The sequence below is a fragment of the Typopeltis vanoorti genome, chromosome 12, assembly GCF_054136105.1.
Source record: "Typopeltis vanoorti isolate ZY-2024b chromosome 12, IOZ_Tvanoo_1.0, whole genome shotgun sequence".
In the NCBI taxonomy this organism is placed as follows: Eukaryota; Metazoa; Arthropoda; class Arachnida; order Uropygi; family Thelyphonidae; genus Typopeltis; species Typopeltis vanoorti.
The window spans coordinates 109,210,644-109,228,364 of NC_143560.1; the positions used below are offsets into that span (position 1 = coordinate 109,210,644).

Here is a 17,721-nt window from a genome sequence, read left to right on the forward strand (position 1 = left end):
ACATGGAGAGATGGAATAAGAAAAGTCTTCTCCAATTATGCATGATTCTATGAGAGAAAAATCTAACTCTAAGTTTGTAAGTCAATCAGATCCTTTTTTTGCTAGTAGCTGCAACCCACAAAATCTTAATCTGTATTCCACAATTCCAATATCATCATTAACATTCTCCACTGTATCAACATCACCATGGATATCACTTATGCACAATAGTCCAAGTGAGGTTGTATCAGGTTTTTGTAAAGGGCAGAATAACCTCCTTATCCTAACATGTCAAGATTAATTTTTTCAGCATTGCAATTATCTTTTCTTTTGAGTGTATTCAAAATGTTTGCTATATGACCCTTGAACTGAACTTCAACTTCCTATCTACTAAGACTCCAGCCTGATCAGTTTTGTCTAGCATAATCCTGCCATAATATGACACTGCATACCTTACATATACAGTACTAACATTGAACTGACAGCCATTAGGGGCTGTATTGTGACCTGTCAAATACTTCAGTGTCATTAATATAAAGATTGAATAAAACAACGATAGCCGCTAGTCACTGCCTTATCTTTCAGACCCATGCCCCTATACACCACTTTTTGTTATCTGTCAGTCAGTCATCCTCACTAATACTTCATAATCTAATCCCATATTCTCCAATTTTTGCAAGAACTTTCCATTCTGTATTCTTTCAAAAGTCGTAGCAAAGTCCAAAAGTATTATGCTGTATCCATTCCCCTTGTCTAACTCAATTGTAACATTATTATAAAATGTTGAGCAACTTGCTCAAACGTAATCTTCCCTTAATGAACCCATGCTGTTCATTGCAAAGTATAGATTGTATGTGAGCTCTTATTAAACTTAACATTATCATACGTTCTTTCCACTCATGTTTCTTTTCAAAGTTTCTTTTACATGCAGCATAATAACACAATTCCTCTGGGTTGTCTTTTGTTTGCAGAGCCAGTGTCTTTTCATACTTAGATTTAGCTTTCCATACAATAATTGCAACTCTTCTGGCGTGTTCCTTATAATTTTCATACTTTCCATCTAGCAACTGATACCATGAACAGAATGCCCTGGTTTGCAGTTCAGCATGCAACATTTTCTGAATGGAACATTCATGAACTCAGCCACTTCTCAAATTAGTATGCTGTTACCATACCGCTCATGTCTTTAAGTGAAAAACTCCCTTTGACACTATAATCAGACCCAACACTCTTTGACCTCATGCTATTTGAAGATGTCTCTCAACAGCTCATTAAATTCAGTTTCATTCTTCCCATGAGATATCTCTGCTACTCAATCAATGTTCAGGTAAATGAAGTCATCCACGATGATTACTTATTGACTGTGCTACTGTTCACATTTTCATTGGATCAAGATACCACAATTTGAAATAGGAAGTAATCACTAGTTTTGAGCAGGTTAAAAACGAATATCATATCGAAAAGAAAAATATCTACAAAAGTTTTAAAATAATCAGTCGAGAAAAAAATGAAAGCATTTATAAATAAGAATCAGGCTTCAGTGACAAATTCTTGAAGAAAACTGATTCATCCAGGGAGGCATTTGTTCAAGTAGTCTGCAAAGACAGAAAATTCTAAACTTTATGGTGGACTAAAGAAGTTCAAGTAGTCCTAGAAAATAACAAGTCATGCCAATTGTTCCCTCTAATAGGAAAGTCAGCAGGTGTCTAGAAAGAATACAGGTGAAATATGGTAGGCAAAAAAGTTGCTAAAGAAATGCACAGTTATGGCAGTGGCTGTACTTCATAAGTCAGAAGATCAAATTCTAGATGATTGCAGTAGAACTATCTTAGTGCCCATCTACAAAAAGGGGAAATAATGTGAAATTTACAGAGTGATTTCTCTACTTAGCATTCCAGATTGACTCAAATGTGCTTAAGAAAATTTGGGGAAGAACAAGGCTTTTGAGGATCAGATTTTCACTTTAAGACAAATAATTGAGGAATCATGTCATCTCCATTTTCGTTATCTGGGTACAGATAGCAGCTAATGTTGTTGTTGTCGAGTCCATTGAAGAGCTTCTAGATATGACTGTGGATCTGTTGAACTTTGATGGAGTAGAGCTTTTCTCTAGGGTTATTGTCAATTTTCTATAGTGTGAATAGAAAATAAATAACATGTTGCATGATTATTGAGCACCAAATCTGTTTTTATTTCAGAGTACCTCATTGCAATGGTGACTGTTGATAAAACATGATAATAACAGGTATATGTAACATTAAGCACTATTTTCATCCTGCAAATTTTCTTTAAATTATTCAAAAGTTCACACAAGTCTTACATATGTTTAAATAATATTTTTGTTAGTAAAAATGTACTGCTTCGATTAGTGATCATAACAAAACTATTATTTGATTTATTAATCATGTGTGATCACAAGGATACTCCCAAAATGGCTTTCAGAATGCCCTTATTTTATTGCATTTATTCACTACTTTAATAAAAGCAAGATATAGCAGTTAACTCTCATTATAGCATATCCATTGCTACCAAAGAAAGTTCTAGTGAATAACATTTGATACTATGTGACTTGGGCTAAAACATTTCAGTAATTTGTTATGCTGTATTGAGTAGATTCCCTATAGTAGTGATTGCTGTAATGAGGTCTGGCTACTTATAGTATGTTTTCGTAACTTTCTATGATACTTGTTAATAACATCCATGTAGTTCTCCTCCCAGGATACATGAAAGTAGAACTGTAATCACTGGCAACTGCTTTCTCAGCTTAAACTAATTATTTAGAAAATGTAAGACATTTAATAAAAACACTTGAATGACTTAAAATACAAAAAATATATAGTATTTTGTTTAATGCTAAGTTATTTGATTGTTTTGTTCTTTCATATGACCAAAGGGTCATTTTCTAAGGCATACAGGTCTGATTCACTCTAAGGGGTCCATAATTTAACCAAGTAGTTGATCCTGTTCGTTCTAAATACTAGGTTCCACATCGAGGTTGGGGTTGGTGGGGTTATAAAGGAAGAACAGAATGTTTCATAGATGTGAAACATTCTGTTCTTCTTTTATAACCCCAACCTCACTATTGAAACATTCTGTTTTCTTTGTCTGTGAATATGTAGGTTATTTTTTATAACCACAACAAATTTATCTGCAAGCTTTGTAATCTGTCAGATTTTTTGTTTCATGAATTTAGCAAGGCATGGCTATCACAGCTAATTCCATACTCCAGGGGTGAAATGCATTGTGTTCCTGGTTGTAGGTGACCTGCTTTATCTTAGATTCTGTACCAGCCAGATTTATATCCATTCCTGTTTGCTTCTGTTTATGGGACATATTTCCATGTAGCATCCTATTAAATGTCTTAAAGTCCAGCAGTATCATGATATATTCATTTTGTGATTTCTTCTATTAAAACACTTGTCACTGTATTTTAATAGAAGGCAGTGAAGTAAATAAATTACTAAGGCATTCTTAAACATTAAGTAATGCAGTTAGTCAGTCCTCAACTTAGAACAAGGTTTCATTCCAAGATCCTGTTTTAAGTCAAAAAGATCATAAGTCAGAAATCACTGTATGAGCCATAAAGATACATTAACAATTAACGTGCCTGAATGCTAAAACGTGTAGGTGTCAATTTTGCTATATTTTTAACGCATTTTACTCTTTGTTTACAGTGAAATAATACAGTGCACAAATTGTAGCATAAAATTTCTCTATGCAGCATTATACAGTAATAAATCATGAATATACATTGCTTCTGTGTACTTATCAATAAAATAATAAAATAGAAACACAGGGAGCAAGAGTGATTCTTCAAAGCTACTGCTTAATTAATTGGAGAATTAATCAGAAGAGGCTAAGTAATCAACAAATTCTTCAGATTCAGAAATTGCAACAAAGCATTCTGAGGATGGTTCACCAGATGCATAACTTGTAGAAGATCTAGGCTTATCTTCAGAAGTGGGTGTAATGTATAAATTAAAAAAATAAATATTACATCGAACTTATAGTCTGTACAGATTTCCTTTCTTTTCTGTAGCAATTGCTTGCTGCAGTAGAAGCATCATTGTACACTCTGCCTTATTAACAGAATCAAATGTACCTGGAAACTTTTGGGTGGAGGACTGCTTTTGTGACTCTTCTGCAACTTTGTGCTTCAATCTCTGTAAGGTATGGGGTTTGAGAACTCTTTTCAGCAGCTTGTATCCAGTGCTCAACATCTTCATTATCAACCTGCAGCACTATTTTACCAATTTATCATAAGGGTTTGTTGTCTTCATCGAACCCATTGACTTTATGAACATATATTTTCAGCAGCAGCTTCCAAACACCATTTGTACACTCTGTTCCCTGTTGCATCTGCACAATATTATATTCTTTCCAAAAGTCTGTGTTTTCTCACCTTCATTAGCAGCAATAGCTTGAGAAAAAAGCATTTCTAAATAAATATGCCTTGAAGATATCAGTAGCACTCTGGGTTGTAGGGGTGAGGTAGTATTCAGTGAACGTGCCAACAATATGGCCATCATAAGTATGGGTGGTCATAAATCAAGGGCTAACTGTATGACTTTCTCTTTCCCCACTTCTTTAGGATACTGCCAGTGCTGACCAACAACCTCGTCATAGCCATTCAAATTCTCCCTTGCTTCTTCGTAATATGTAGGCAAATATCTCATTTATCTTGTTACTGTAATTATCTGCACCCAGATGATGCGCCTAGCAAAGTGATCAGTAATTCAAACTATTTCTATTACTACTACCTCTTGCGTTTATTAAAATTATCCTTCTTTAATCATTCTTCCTTGTACTTGCTATGCAGAGAAATAATGTTTGGGATTTCTTTGCTTCCATGTTCAAATAATTTCCTCTCAATCTGATTTTTCCTTCCTTACCATGACTTGCTTTGTACTAGTCACATACTTGCACATTACATTTCTCCCTCTACAGCATTCTCTTTATGTGGCTTCTGCTTAATTGATACTAAGCATCCATTTAACTCCCACCTGATTCCCTCTAACTCTGGGAGTGTAGTTTGATATTGTCTTCAAATATCCTTTGACAATAGCAGTGTACAGGCAAATGTTTCTATTGTGGTGTCCTATTCCAGGGCACCATTTGCATATTTAGGTGTCAGCCACAGGATCACTTTACTATGTTAGACATATCCTTTAATGCTGTCAATAGTTCCTTCACTCCTTACCATTATATGCTAAGTAATTTATCTCTGAGATGCTATATAAATTCTTCACAATGTTCTTTCCTCCTTCCATCCCTTGAGTTAAATTGCTGTATTTGACCTGCATCTTTCAGCAACAGACTATATATATAATTATAAACTATTTATCCCTATGCTACATATCCCTAGATGCATTGCCTTGCTATGATCAGCATTAATCTTCTCTCATTCCTGTTCTGTCTTCCTTGAAGGGTTCCCTACAACATTCTGTTCCTGTGACTGTATCCTCTTTGGTCAACCAAGTTCTACTGATTGCATACAATTTTTGGCTAATTTTTGACATGATTGCTTCCAAAAAAACACCTCTTGATTCTCAGTACGTCTTTATATTAACATGCATGCATGTATGTGTGGTAACACTGTAGTCTGTATGTATTCTCTGGTAGCTGAGGAAAAAAAAAAACTATCTTATGAGAGACTAGGTCATATAAATTAAAAAAGCTATATAAATGTCCTATGTTACAACAAGAAAGTAAAACCTTTCTAAACAAATGCTATCACTGATGGGAGAAAAACTTCTAAATTCTTTCCATATTAAGATTTACCAGTTTAATTTATTTCTCTTCATACTGCCAGTATTGTTAATAAGCATAGCATAATAAGAATTCTTCCTTTTTACCATCACATTCTGTTTATATATTTTGTAACAGGAATTTAGTATACTTATACCTCTATAGTTTTTAGGGTCATCTCTACTACCTTTTTTAAAGATAGAATCACAATTGCTTTTTTCCATTCTATTGGGGAGGGGTTACCAGTTGAATAAATTTTATTTAAAAATAATAGGAGTCTTTCTTTGAATCTTGTTCCTGCAGATTTATATAGTTCTGAACCTAGCTTATCTTCTCTAGGTGATTTTCCATTTCTTCTAGGCTGATTTCTAATTCTTCTTTAGTTATTTCCTTTTCATTTTATGTTTGCCAGTTGTCTTTTTTTTAAAATATTTATCTGTCCACGATTCTGTGTAGAAATTTAGAAATTCTTCTAATTTCAATTTGGTGTCTAATTTTATGTTTTCTTTAGTTTTATTTATTCGTATGGAGTTTCCTCCCTTTTTCTCCCCCTCCCTATTGGGGCGAGTTGAGTCCCCTCTGGGGGGGTTAAGTATTTATGGCTGTAGATCCGCACATCTGTTCACGGGGCCGGTTTGCCTGCTTGCGGGATGAAAAATGCCAGATAAACTGGTGGAAAAACCCTACTGCTCGCGCCCAAGACCGGCTAACTTGGCTATGGCTGAGGAAGATCCTCAAATTCCTCACGTCTTCGACGGGAATCAAACCTGGGACATTCCTTCCCCAGTCATATGGTTGCGAAGCACAAAGCCACTAGGCTGACTATGCGGACTTTTTTTTCCCTTTAGTATCTGCATTTAAGTATTTCAAAATCTTATATACATTGGGTCTTATTTTATATTAATCATGTTCTAAATTAGAAACAAATTTGTTCCATGATTCTCTCCGTCTTTTTCTGACTTCTCTTTTAGCTATGGCTCTTATTCTTTTATATTCTATTTCATCTTCTAATCTTTTGCTGCTTAACCATTTATGATAGGCTTCTTTTTTCATTTTGATGATTTCTTTGATTGTATCATCCTATCTTCAGTTTTTTCCTTTTATTGAATTTTTTGGTCTTTCCTGAGCTTTCATTTGCTGCTGCATTTAGTATCATTTTTATATTAAGCCATTCTATTTCTTCATTTTGTTTTATTTTATTTAGATATTGGTTAATTCTTTGTTCATATAGCCATTGTATATTTGTGTCATTTAATAGTCTAGTTTTATAAACAAATGTTCTGTTCTTGTTACTTGTAGCCATTTAGGTGGTAATCTTAATTTTACTTTAACAAGGAAAGGGTCACTACTTATTTCATATCCTCTGTGAACTCTAACATCTAACGAAAACTTTGTCTTTTCATTTAAGATAAAATAATCTAATATTGATTTCCCATCCTCTTGCTGCCCAAGTATATCTCAGAACCATTATCTGCAAATAATTCAACAGACTCCTTTACCCTTGAGGATTTAGAGTCAACACTTAAACAATGCAAGAGCCATTTAAGCCCAAGAGAAGATGGTATCAATATGGAACTTTTCAAATGCTCTGGAGACAACTTCAGATACAGACTATTAGAATTCATGAATAAGATCCGAAATGGCCAGTTACTACCAGAAAACTGGCAAAATGTGATCGTCTCCATCTTCAAAAAAAAAAAAAAAAAAAAAGCAATATTAATGCATGTCAAAACTATAGAGGCATTAGCTTTATAAGCACTGGATAGTCTCTTAAGACTAAATTAACCAAATATTTCTGGAGAGGAACAAAACAGTTTCCATAAAGGCAGATCCTGCACTGATGTGTTTTTCACTGCCAAGTTCCTGATAGAAAAAGGAAGAGAATTCAATTTAGAGACATGTATTATTCATAACTTATAAAAAGCTTTTGATAAAGTCGAGCATAATAAACTACTAGAAATTTTAAGAGATGGCAACATTTCTAACTAGTTAATTAAAGCAATTTTCAATATATAACAATAACCAAATTAAAATAAAGATAGTTGCACAAAAATCTGAATCACAGAACATAAATGCAGGTGTCCAACAAGGATGTAACTATTGCCACTCCTCTTTAATATCTACGTTAATAACATAAGAGAGTGGAGGGAAATAACCAGTTTTGGCATTCACATAAATGATTACACTAACAATTATATTCTAACTGAAGATAAAGATTCATTACAGCGAGCAGCTTTTCATTAAATACCAAAAATATACACATAAAAATCTCCACTTCAAAAAGACATGACATTTAAAGGCCAAGAACCAATTAGAAGGAAAATTTGCATACAATGATATAGAACAAGTTAATACATTCAAATATCTAGGCTATCACTCATCTTATGAAAGAGAGAGAAAGACATGCAACATGAAATAGTCAATTATAAAGGAATAAAAACTATTAATCAGATATTCAATCCAAGTTTAATAAGCAAGAAAATAATAAGAATCCATAACTCAATAGATCAGTCTTGTCCTAACATATGGTTCAAAAGCCTGGACCATAACTCAAGCAGATAGAAAAAGACTGATAAGCTCTGAAATGAGATTCATGTGCAAAACAGCTGAATATAATAGAAATAGAAATAGCAATATCTTAAAGGAACTTGAGGTAATATCTGTTTTAGACCACATAGATTTTTATAGAGAGAGAGATGGAGACAACATACATAAAGAATGAGTGATAGAAGACTCCCCAGGGAGATAGAGATATCGAACTCAAAGGAGAAGGAATAGAGAACAGCCTTTGAAAAGATGGGAAGAGACCTTTCCAGTAACAGGTCTAGTGGCCTGTTACTGGAAAGGAAGAACAATAACAAAACTTAAATCTTTGAGGGTTTTATCATAGGCATTTTGTTTGCTAGTTACTTTGTATCTAGCAAACAAAATATCTGCAAAGTATCTTGCTAGATACTTTGCAGGTATCTAGCAAGCCACGCTCAGTATAAAATAACTCGGATGCTTTTTGTTTTCCCAAAAGGAATAAGTAGAGCTCCTTTAGCCCTAACTTTTTTTGAAGACAGATGGTCAGCCATTCTTAACCCTGCATTCCAAATAATGAGTTCTGCTGTCAATTTTTTGGAATGCAGGGTTAAATACCTGAGTTTCCATGAGAAACCCTACTTGTCCATTTCAAAGAAAGGCTCAGAGAAAGTACTTCTAGTTGCAGACTAGAACTGAATCTATAGTAGTCCTTCTATTGGCAACCTGGTGCTATGGATACAGCTGCCATTTGCACATGGGTGTATAAGCACTTACTGCTTGGTATATAGGTTGACATGTTTCTCTCATATCCCTTGAAGAATGTAATAATGCTCACAGCACATTCTGTTAATGATAGAATGTTTGGAGAGTAGTAACTCGTTTTTAGTTTCTTCTCACTGGTTGCAGAAGTTGGGGGGGGGGGAAAACAAGTTAACAGTATCAGACACATTTGTATGTACATCAGGAAAGCAATCAGCTAAATCAGTTGGAGTAACTCGTAGCTCAGAGAAAAATCTGAGGAGGATGTGTGTGTTAGTTTTTTTTTTCTCATGTTGAGACAGTGAAACAATAGAACAAATTTATACCTACAGAAAGGCTTTTTTTTTTTTTATGTTGGGCCCATATACGAGAGGTTGTCTAAAGTACTGTATATGAGTAGTGGGATGGGAAAGGAGAAACTTCTTGGCATTAGATTTAAAGCCTGTATATTGTATTCCTTGGGAAATACATCAGGAGGAGGACTGTTCCACAGTACAGCAGTAGCAGGGATGAAGGAGGAGGAAAAGAAACTTGTTCTGTGGGCTTCAAGATGTACTGTGAAGGTATGTTGGGTAGTGGCTGTACGTGTTCCAATGGGTTTAGTACAGAGTGGGGGGATTATTGATGCTATTTCAGATGAGCATTTTTCATGAAAATATTTGTAGAACATACAAATTGCAGAGACTAAACGTTTATGTGAAACGTGCGGGGGGGGGGGGGGAAGTGAGTTGGTAAGAGATGGATTTTATCAGTCTAATTGCTCTCCTCTATATTGAGTCAAGCATTTAGAGGGAGCTGGGAGCTTTTAGGAGCCCCACTCCAAATGCGAGAACAGTATTCGATAGCTGGGCAGATTTGTGTAAGGTTAACAGCTGTTTTGAAGTGAGGTAACGTCTTGAGCGAAAGAGAAAGCCTGGGTTTTTGGAAGCTGAGGATGCAATTGTTGTGATTTGTTTATGCCAGGAGAGGCCTGATGTCATGGTAATTCTGAGAAGAGAACCATTTTCTCCCAGTATTATCAAAAATAATACTGGGGGAAAATGGTTCTTTTTTTGTGGGAAATAAGACAGAACTGGGTTTTACTAGCGTTGAAGTTGACAAGGTTATCTGAGCCCCATCAAAGGATGTCTTGGAGGACTGAATTGAGGGAAGTTGTGGTTGATGTTCTGTGGGTTGAAGTGAGTTGTGTAGGGTAAAGTTTATCAAATGAAAGGAGAAGTACAATACAGTTTTGCAGCTGTCATCTGCAAAACTGTATTGGATTGGAGGTCAACTGAAGTACAGAAGGAAGAGGGTCTGTGAGAGAACTGAACCTTGTGGGACCCAAGCATTAGTTGGATGGTGGGAGGATAGGGAGCCATCTACCATCACACATGCATAGTGTGTGCGTGCAGACTATGTATGGCAATCCATCAACAGAAGTCCTTAGAAACAGTCCAAATGATGGAAGTTTGCTTAGTAAGCCTTGTACCAGACCCGGTCAGAGGCTTTAGAGATATCAAGTGTAACTACTTGGGATTTGCCATATTTTTCCATGGCATGTGTCCAGAGATGGGTGATATATGAGAGAAGGTCAGCTGTTGATCGGCATCGATGGAATTCATACTGGTGGTCGCTTAATAGCTGGGTACCTTCAAGGTAGAGTAGGAGTTGAGAATTGATGGTTTTCTTCATCACTTTGGAAAGGATTGAGGTGAGTGAGATGGGGTGGTAGTTAGATGGCAGCGATTTGTCTCCCCTTTTTGGGAATGGGTTGATGGCCAATTTCCAGGCTTTGGGATATATATATACCAGTGGAGTAAGAGAGTGTGTACAGATGGCATAGGACAGGAGTCAGTTCTGCTGCACAGACCTTCAGGGCCAGGAGCATTTTTTGTGTCTAATTTTGACAACAGGTTTATGATCTCTTTCTGGCAGAAGGCTACAGGGGGCATTGTATGTTGGGCAGTTAGAATGACTGGGGCATTTGCCATTGTCAGTTATGCATGCATTAAAGGCATGTGATGCCAGGAGATTAGCTTTTTCTGTGGGTGATGTTGCAATTGAGCCATCTTGGTATGATAGGGGTGGGAGTAGTATAGGGCAAAAGTTGCGACCAGTTGCTTTGGCAAGAGACCAAAAGGCATGGCTGCCACTAGGACAGGCTACAAGTTTCCTGCTTTTTGCCAGTTCAAATTCTGTTTTGGAATCATTGATATTTTTTTTGCATCTGTTTTGGGCTTCGGTATAGGCACTGAAGGAGGATGGAGTTCTTAATTTGAGCCAGTTGTGGTATGCCTGATTTTTCATTTGTACAGCCATGGCACATCTTTTGGATAACTAGGGTTTGGATAGGGACGGCAGTTCAGAGAAGTGAGGAGATTGTATGTTATCATGCCAGTGTGGATTACTTCGGCGATATGTTTCGATTCGGAGACTGCAAACAGTAGTCCAACCATGGGAATGAAGTATAGTAGTCTCGGAGGCTGTCCCATTTGGCACTGTTATAATGCCAAACTACTCTTGTGCAGGTGTGACTGTGAGTATTGTTGCACGGGGCAGGAGATGAGCACTAACTAGGTTGTGGTCAGAATTACCCAGGGGGGCTTATTACATTCACTGTATATTTGGAAGGGTCATTGGTAAGGAAGAGATCTAGGGTATTTGGTGAGTGATTTGGGTTATCTGGTCGGCTTGTGAACAAATTATGTAAGGGTGTTGGTGATGGCAAATATTTCAGCATCTCTGCCTGCAGGATCTGTACAACTGGAAGAAGAAAGCCAGTTGGTGTTATGGACATTTAAATCACCTAGGAGGATGATTTCACTATTAGGAGAGTGGGACTGGAGGAAATCAACTTTTGAGGAGAGGAAATTAAAGAGCTCTGAGTGGTTGGTGGTATTAGGAGAGCGATAGAGGCAGAAGATGGATTTGACTGAGTGGGGGAGGGATATTTTTAGCCAAAGAAGGTCAAAGTTGGGCGATTCTAGGTTAGGTGCTTTCTGGCAGGGTATGTCAGCGGATATATGCGCACACACACCACCCTTGGGTCGAAAGGAGTTAAATAGTGTATAGTTTGGATGGATAATGCCAGGGGAAAGTGAAATTTGAGTTTCTGTTAAGAAGAGTTGGTGGAGTTTGGTTGACTGCAGATGATAGTGGACACTATTAAAACCACGGATATTGGTGTAGTGAATAAGTTTCTGTGGGGCATGGCTTTGACTGAAGGGTCTTGCACGTTTCCTATGCAGTGCCTGCATACTGGTCTCCTTGGTGGCTACTAGTGGCATCACTTGGTTTGTTTGTAGTCTGTGGTCTAGCTATTGTCTCCATTTTGGCGTTTTTCTTCTAGCTGTCGTCGGAGTTAGTGTCTTTGTTCTCTTTGTGCAAAGATTAAGTCAGGTCGAGCACGTACATGCGATTGAGGGGCAACTCTCCTTTAGCTTGCTATTTATCATAGTTATTAATTTGGATGTGTTTGTCGTTGTATCACAGATCACTTTCACAAGAAGTGGAAAGTTCGTTCCTTCCTTTCGTTTATGGGTCCAAAACAATGATATTCCTGGGATCGAAGTTGCATTTCACCTGCTAGTTTGCTAATGTCTTCTTTTAAAGATTTACTGTTTTCGGCCTTGAGCGACGTGTTTACCGTTGATGCGATTAAATCGCGGAATTCATTAGCAGGTACAGATGCACTTGCGATCGACCGCTCTTCCTCGAGTATCTCGAGCTTTGTTTCCAACTTTCGGATTTTAGACGAGAAAGTATCGATCGTGTTATTAAAGTATTGTTAGAGATTTTGAACTCGTTTGCCTAGGTTCAGCAGCTGTTTAACAGAAGAAAGGCACATCAAACAGAACAAAGGCTGGTTCAGTTCGATAAAAAGCTTGAGCACTAGTATATCTATTTGCGGGCAGTTGCAACAGAAATCGCATGGTATACTTTTTTCCTTTCGGTAACTTTGGATTCTCAACTACAGCACTTTGTATTGTCTTTCGGTGTTTGTTGGCTATCGGCTGCGCTACGTTGTTGGCCTTTGTTGTCGCCATCTTTACTCTGTACGGTAGGCATAGCGGGCACTTTCACGTGGCTGTTTTTAATTGTAAAAATAACTGATATGAAGGATTATGGATACTTGCGAGTTGTGTAGAAGTAATTGGCTCCTTAGTACCCTCTGTTTTCTGTTTATTGGTTATTTTGCACAAAAAAAGATACTTGCAATTATGATAAAATTTGGGAGCACAAGTTTAACGAAACTTATTCAGAGGTGCTGCCTATCTTTTTAAGTGTTGTTGAATATTCATAACAGCACTTCACAGTAACACCACCATGATGGGAATAAATTAACTTATTAATATTTCACTAATTTTTCTACCTGTCTATCTAAATCAACTGCAGTAAGACTGATCCTTCATATCAGTTATTTTTACAATTAAACACAGCCACTGTCACTATTAGTGACAGTCATTAATGATATTAGTGCAACCATAATTTTTGAGGAAGGAGGTGCTTTCATAGCAGATGCTGATTCTAAAAATAGTAACATATGTAATACTGGTCTTCCTATGTGATGGAGTATCCAAAGCATCGTTTGCTCGTCCCAAATTGCTATGGATGATGATGATCACGAATGTAAGTTGTGTTCAAGGCAGATGTTAACTGATTTACCAGTCTGTCTAAAGTAGGCTAAACTGCAGGCAAAAGGATGAAGTTGATCTATAGTTAGCTGAATGAGTGATTTGAAAGTGGCATAGAGATCATATTTGCAGAGAACTTTAGCAATATTTTCTGATGTACCCATTATATTATGAGATGAGAATAGTTTTGCTGTGATCTTGTGTATTAGTTGCATGCAGTATTTTATATAGGTTATAGCCATTGGCTGAAAAGGTGTTGCAGTGGTTCCTAAGCTCAGTTTCAAGGGCTGTGTCATTTGAACAAATAGCCTTGGCTCAGTGAATAAGTGTTTTGAAAATGCCATGCAGTTGGGCTGGTGTGATTGCTTATGAAAATAAGCAATCACACCCCTTTTTGTATGAGGGATTTCTGTAAATGGAAAAGTATACCATGCCATTAAGAAGTTGTCACTAGTGTATCAAGAAAAGGGAGATAATTGTTACTTTCTTTTTCTATTGCGAAGTTTATTTAAGATGCTGGCTGATAAGATCTGCTAATGTATTCACTGTGTCTGGGCTTATGAGGCTAAATAGAAAACATATCAACATAGTTGCAGCTATGCTGAGTTTTCAAAATGTTCCATGTAAAAGCTGGCTAGAGGAGACAAAAGAGGGGAACCCCCAATGCAGGCCTATCCAGCAGTTTATACAGGGTGGTCCACAGTAGCGCACTGAGGATTTAATCTTGGGGGTGCGAGTTCATTAGATGATTTGAGAATACACACTATGCATCGTATACGACCCATGACTGAGCATCTACAATGATCGCTAATTCATAAGTAGTATAGAAATAGAAGGCATGACACAACATAAATTAGTTTTAATTAGGAAAAGATTTTTTGAAAAATTTTCTAGTGTTTTTTCTTTAGGGAGCATCCCCCCCCTCCCCTCCCCTCTCTGGGTGTACCACTGGTGATCCATAAGTCAGAAAGGGTTGAAACACTTAATAACTTTCTTTTTCTCTTTTTTTTATATGCCAAAATACAGAACCTGGAGATTTTTATTAACTATGAGTTATTCACATTTAAACCCCTTCATGATTTATAGACCACCCTATATATTTTTCCTTTCCATAAGAGATAACCAGAATAAATGGTGAATTTAAATAATTATGGCAGAGGGGAAATATGGCTTGATGATGTAGAGGCCTCTACCCAAGGTAGATCAGTCAAGGTTAAATTGTTTTTAAAGTTTTAAAGTGCAGGGAAAGGAAGAAAAATTACCTATGGGGTTGGGGGGGGGGTGAATTGTATCAATGTTTGCTAAGTTTATAGATAGGATTGTCTATGCTGTCAGACGAAGTGGATTATATTTGAATTTTTGGGAGCCCTCTCCCTCATACATATATCCTTGTTGGTGTGACATGAGGTTTGAGCCTTATGGGCCAGGATGTAACTTTATTATTAAATAAATTATAAAACTAGAATTAAATTATCCAGAAGTTACATCTTGGCCAAAAAAAATAGCTAAATTCTTATGCCAAACCAACAAGGATATATGGGATCCCCAAAATTCACAAACCTAATACTGCCCTCCCCCTTCATCCAGTAGCTGACATCATTTTATGCTGTTGTAGTCCAGCCTTGGGCACCTATAGCATGGATTCTGATACACAAGGGGCATTATTAGGTAAGTGTACATAATACTAAACTGGTCGCTCAGGATATTCAGATTAAAGTCTCAACACTGATGACTTACAACCCTTTTTGTACATATGATGGATTGACATAAAAAATTAATATTGGAAACAAAGTATCCAAAAGTCCAGAAACAGTAATTTAGAGATCTCAAAATGCATCTAGCTGACTTTCTTGAGAAACGTGACATTTATTAAATGTAAACCCTTTTTTAATCATATTAGCATTTGTATTAGTGATGCATATTTTAGGATTAGTTAACTCCCTTCCCCAAATACATAAATTTGAAACTCTGCTGAGTACATTGGTGTCCAAAAGCTAAGGACTAATTACATTTTCATCTTTATATGAAAAAAATATTTAGAGACTATGGCCAAATGTGGACATAAATTTGCTGGCATACTAATAAATTATATCACACAAAAAAATGTTTCATCCAAATTAAATTGCAGTGTGTTTTTGGCAAAAGTTATAAACTTACTAAGGACAGTAAGTTTAATAATTCTTTAACACTGTAGTTAAAGAATTAATGTACAGTGCTTAGGAAATTATGCATGGAGACATTTTAGTATGGAACATGTCCATCCCAAACTGAGATGCAACTCTCACACTGTTGTACCATACTTAGCACCAAGTAATTCAGGAATTCTTGAGGCAAACTGGCTCACTCCTCATTCTGGAGGGGAATTTCAAACAGCAATGCATCTTCCTGTTGCTTTCCAGATGTGTTCTATGGGGTCGAGATCTGGAGAGCGTGTTGATCACTTGATTTGATTAATATCCCCCGTCTCCATAAGTATCTCCACTACTTGTGTACAATGATCTTCTTCTTCTTCTTCTACATGTTATTCCTGCTTCCTATGCAGGGTCCGCGTGTTGCTTAGATGCGACTTCTTGTTAGTACTACTCCCAACCGACTTGTCGCCTGGTCTGCCACTGAGGGGGGGGGGTATATTTTTGGCTGTAGAGACGTATGTTCACGGGACCGGTTTGCCCATATGCGGGATGAAAAATGCCAGATAAACTGGTGGGAAAAACCCTACTGACCGTGTCCAAGACCGGCTAACTTGGCTATGCCTGAGGAAGATCCTCAAATTCCTCACGTCTACAACGGGAATCGAACCTGGGACACTCCTTCCCCGGGCATATGGTTGCGAAGCGCAAAGCCACTAGGCTAACCGTGCAGTCACTCGTGTATAATGATGTCATCAATAAAAAAAAATTATTTGCTACAGCACCACGGAACAATTTAACATGCCGTTGAAGAACTTCATTCCTATATTGTTCACGTCATAGTTCCTGTTTCCAGTGCATGTCTGCTATGCATAATACCTCCCAACACCATGACCCTTTATCACTAGATCTTTCAAGAACATTCTTGCAGTGGAAACTGAAATGACTCATTTGTAAAGAGTATATTAGCCCATTGGTGTTTTGTTCGATTTTATTGATACAATAAAACTGAAAACGTGCTCTATGATGAGCTGCGGATAAACAGATGAAGATTAATAGCCTTCAGGCATATAGGCCTACTTGTTTGCAGACGTCTTGTTGAGATATCCGCTAATTGTATTTGAATTAAGTGTACCTGCCATGGTGCATTGATTATGTTTCGTTGTTATAAACAAAAAATCTATTTATGATAGAGGACTCTTAGCAAATGTCTGGAACCTTCCATTGGTTTGAAACGCTGCCCAGAGACTGTATACAACACTGTGATATTCCAAACTTTCTGGTAATATGAGTACTTGTTCAGGCTTTCCAATAATTCTTTCCCATGTGAAATCATCTACTGATGTCTTTGAAACATTACAGACACCCAAGTTTCCAACTTTATTCCTTCATGAAAAGAGCTTTCAAGCACAATTTGTTCATCACAGCCATTTGCCTCTCATCCTGTTGAGTGGTACTCCTCTGACTGAACATTGATAAGTTTTTTTTAATTAAAATATAATTAACTGTTTATAGCAGTTTCATTGTGTTGTATTTGAAATACACTGCTTGAAAAGAAGTCAATGGCCTCCCCCCCCTTCCCTCCCACTGCATTTGTGCCATGTAAAGAGCCACATGGTTGTAGCCTGTATAAACTGGAGGAATATGCTCTCAAGTCAGTGCAACTGTGCCAGGTGAAATGCCTGTGGGAAGAGAACTGATGGAGTTTGAGAGAGAGAGCAGTTGTGATAGGATGCCATGTTGCAGGCATATCTGTTCAGAAAATTGTTGATATGTTGGGCCATCTCAGGTCAACCATCAGTGATATCATGGATGGAAGCGCGGGGAGTGCTACCAGCAGTGAACGACCCACCACACTCACTCAACTGAACGTGACCATAGGGAGCTGCAAAGGATATTATGTATTCTTCGACACTTTGAATGCGGAGTTTTGGGCATCGGCTAGAACACGAAACCATGAAATT

At 37.1% G+C, this 17,721-nt stretch overlaps 1 protein-coding gene across 7 annotated transcripts in view; it reads left to right on the top strand.

The window, feature by feature from the left end:
• LOC150101130 (thialysine N-epsilon-acetyltransferase-like) overlaps positions 1 to 17,721 on the top strand; it is a 214,571-nt gene that overhangs the window by 120,225 nt on the left and 76,625 nt on the right. The window contains exon 6 of one of the 7 annotated variants that reach the window (XM_090401088.1): positions 1,044 to 2,961. The exons of the other annotated variants lie outside the window; for them this stretch is intronic. Coding sequence (XP_090257214.1) covers positions 1,044 to 1,138 — 95 coding nt within the window. The 3' untranslated portion in view covers positions 1,139 to 2,961. Of the gene's footprint in view, positions 1 to 1,043; positions 2,962 to 17,721 lie in introns of those variants that run through there. 7 annotated transcript variants of the gene reach the window in all.